The sequence below is a fragment of the Anguilla rostrata genome, chromosome 9 (assembly GCF_018555375.3).
Source record: "Anguilla rostrata isolate EN2019 chromosome 9, ASM1855537v3, whole genome shotgun sequence".
NCBI classification, from domain to species: domain Eukaryota; kingdom Metazoa; phylum Chordata; class Actinopteri; order Anguilliformes; family Anguillidae; genus Anguilla; species Anguilla rostrata.
In genome coordinates, this window is record NC_057941.1 from 45,824,843 (window position 1) to 45,828,743 (window position 3,901).

General features: G+C 38.3%; 1 protein-coding gene across 1 annotated transcript; it reads left to right on the forward strand.

The window, feature by feature from the left end:
• Positions 1–376: 376 nt before the first annotated feature.
• Positions 377–2,934, forward strand: LOC135262435 (olfactory receptor 10A6-like). The gene is made up of 2 exons (XM_064349454.1): positions 377–1,383; positions 1,874–2,934. The coding sequence occupies exons 1-2, from the start codon at positions 1,213–1,215 to the stop codon at positions 2,822–2,824; spliced, it is 1,122 nt and encodes a 373-aa protein (XP_064205524.1). The 5' UTR covers positions 377–1,212; the 3' UTR covers positions 2,825–2,934.
• The last annotated feature ends 967 nt before the right edge of the window (positions 2,935–3,901 follow it).

Consider the following 3,901-nt stretch of genomic DNA (forward strand, 5'->3'; position numbering starts at 1 on the left):
TGTTATTCCGCTGTTTCTCATCGTTTACTCGTATTTAAAAATTTTCACAATTTGTCTGAAATCGTCCAGAGAGTCTCAGATGAAGGCTCTGACGACCTGCGCTCCGCATTTGGCTTCCCTGATAAATTTTTCAATCGGCTGTTTGTTTGAAATTCTCCAAAGCAGATTCGAAATGATGCCTATCCCATCTGCAGTTCGAATAACTTTGTCAGTGTACTTCTTGATGATTTGTCCTATCTTTAATCCTATTATCTATGGAGTGAGAACCGCAAAAATAAGAGCAGTGGTCAAAAAGTTAATTTCTAGGTGGTTAAATTTACTGTGAAGGCGGTGGCACAGTGATGCAGTGGGTAGCACTGTCGCCCCACAGCAAGGTCCTGGGTTCAAATCCCAGCCAGGGCCTTTCCGTGTGGAGTTTGCATGTTCTCCCAATGTCAGCGTGGGTTTCCTCTGGGTACTCTGGTTTCCTCCCACAGTCCAAAAACATGCAGGTCAGCTAATTGGAGTCTCTAAATTGTCCATGGGTATGAGTATGTGAGGAATGGTGGGCCCTGCAATAGATTGGGAACCTGTTCAAGGCGTATTCCTGCCTCTCACCCAATGCATGCTGGGATAGGCTCCAGCACCCCCTGTGACCCTGACCAGAATAAGCGGGTATAGATAATGGATGGAAATTTACTGTGAACACTTTCATATTATACTCCAATAAGGACAATATATATTTTTTTAAACTTGGATGAAATTCCCCATTAACTGTTCTGTGATGTACTGCTTTGGTCTTAGATTTATAATCATGGTGAAAATCCATCTACTGTACTGTACGTGTAGATTTATAATTAAAAATCAGACTCGCTGAAATGTCTGTACTTTGCTATTTTAATCAGCTTTGGTTTTTGCTACAATGTATTTTTTGCAATGGAAATATAACAATAAACAGAGTATTCCTTCAGGGTCAGATACTCTGTAGGGCTTATTTACAGTATGACCTAGCCAATGGGCTCAAGTTGTTTACTGATCTCCTTTGAAGAACAGTCCTCCCATGATGTTTTTTCTAAGTGGACATGCCTCCCACGTCACTCCTCAGAAAATATTTAAAGGCCAGTGCATTAATATTTTTCATTATGTGCTCCAACTGTCTCTCGACAGGATACGGTAATATTATTCTTTCTGCTGTATGTATATATTATATCTTTATACTTTAAAACTAAGTGCATGGATACATTAAAAAGCTGTTACTCCAATAGTTGTCATGTTGGTTTTGATAATAAGATGTCTGTTAATAATACTTTTGTATTGCTTTTTTATTCATGGCGAAATTTGAAGACATTTTTTGAGATTGATTGTTCTGAATATGGAAACTCAAGTGAACAGGTCATCATGCTGGTATGTAATTTGTTTGATTTTATGTCGTTTTTCAAATGTTTGGTTTGCAGAATGGTTAAATCTTTTTAAATATTGGTTGAGAATACAGCCTCTGACAGAAAAGCAAGCTAGTCGGTTCCTGAGGTGGATCATCAGGCAATCATTACAGCACACTTAGAAAAGAATAGCAGCATCAAGACAATTCATTTATACACTTTTTGAATTTATATACATTATGAATGTTGAAAAATATGGGGCCAAATTTGAAAGCCATATTTTAAATCGTTTGAATTGATTTGGTTTCTTTCGATTCCCTTCAAGGATATTGTTTTGTTTTGTTTGACGATTGTCTTACGCCGGGTGCTTTTATTGTGTGTGGTTGTAATACACGGGGAGAAAGTAGAGTTTAGCATGAGTTTTATGGGATAAATCGTGTGGGTAGAGAAAAAGCTGCAAATTAAGTATGATTACACTATGCACTCTTTCAGTTTTTCTCTTCTTCAAAACACAGAGCATGGAATATACTTTTGAACAGACGATGGAGAACTCTTCCCAGGTCACCTTCTTCGTTCTCGCTGCATATGATGACGTTGGACACATGAAGTACTTTTATTTTAGCATTATAATTGTATTGTACATTTCAATCATCGTTGCAAACTCGCTGCTTATTATAGTGATCTTTGTTGACAGAAATCTGCATGAACCAATGTATTTGTTTGTGTGCAATCTCTCTGTTAATGAATTGTACGGAAGCACTGCTTTGCTCCCTATGTTGCTGGTGAATTTGCTATCGGATGTCCATGAAATTCAAAGAGATTATTGTATTTTCCAAATTTTCTGCCTGTACACATACGGCTCAGTAGAATTTTGCAACTTAGCTGTCATGGCATATGACCGATATGTGTCCATCTGTCATCCTTTGGAGTATCACAGAATGATGACTTTGGGCAAAGTGTGCTTGTACATCTTGTGTGTCTGGATTTATTCGTTCTGCAAATTCGTCATCACTCTCTCCTTAAGCGTGAGGTTACAGTTATGCGGCAATGTCATGAACAAAGTGTACTGCGATAACTATTTGTTGGTCAAGCTTGCCTGTTCTGACACCACGTTGAACAATGTTTTTGGACTGGTAATGGTGTTTCTGTCCGTGACCTTACCGTTTGTTCTCATACTGTACTCATACGCGAAGATTCTGAAAATCTGCTTCAAATCCTCCAGTGCCCGGGCCAAAGCGTTAAACACATGCACTCCACATTTAGTGTCGCTGGCAAATTTTTCATTCGGCTGCTTTTTTGAGCTGCTCAGCTCCCGATCTACTACGGCAGCCATCGCCTCACCGGGCCGTCAGATATTATCAGTGTATTTTCTGGTGTTGCCCCCTTTCCTAAATCCAATTATTTACGGAGTTAGGACAGAAAAAGTGAGAAAGGCATTTAAAAAACTGCTGTTGAGCCCCTCGTAGCCTCTCATTTAATGAAATCTAAGCGGAAATTGCCTCAGTTGCATTAATATCATGCCAGTGTGTAAGCCACAATTAAAGATAATGTGACCATAAACCTTTCAAAAGGAACTATGGATGGCAAATAAACAGAAATTTTAAAAAGCTGTGTTCTATCATATACACTGCCGTATACGTGTCACGTCCTTTGTCATTGGAACCGTGCGAGCAGTGGTACATCTGAACATCAGTCTTGTGAAATGGTTGTGCAATGGCAAAAGTAGTAGCACCTGAAAATCCTCATAAATTTTGGTCTATTCCCTCCGTGTCAAAGATAATTTAGTACAAACAAGCTACATCCCTTGGCTACGATTACACACCACAACGACATTTCTGGGACATACCATTAACTAGCAATCTGACTGAAAGTACAAAGAGTGAAATGTTACATTTAAAAACAAACATGGCGCGGGGGTACTCCTAACATTCTGAATAGCTTTAAACCTTAACACAATGTAAGGCAATTCAATACAATTCCATATTATATGATACAAACAGTCTTTAATTTATTTTTTGATAACGTTATATGTTTTTCACGGCCTACCTATTTTCGTGAAAATCTATCACAAGGCTATACATTGTTCTCTGGTTCCCGTCCAATGTCTAATCAATCCAAACAGCTGTATCAGTCGATGTCACGGCACCATGTAGCCTAAAGTTAAAATTGAGTTAAATATATTTACAAAGATCCCATCTGAATTGGACAAATTGAATCAATTGGTTAATTAATAATTACTGACAACAGGCTAACAACCCTGAATGGTTTAACCCCGTAAGGGCCATGTCTGCACTTTTGTCTGGCTTGCAATTCCAGCAAGCTAGCATGCTATATAAAAACTATGTCATCTGTTAGTCATTAAAAGACTGTTCACAGTTACATACATTTGGATTCCTTGACATACACACTCAATACAGTAGTTGAAAAACACTTCTCTTGCATATAGCCAAATCAGACTTTTGGCAATAAATATTTATTGAACTCTCTCACTGTTCGTTTGAGACAAAGAGACGGTAATTCAGCATGTTTAACCCAAAATATGT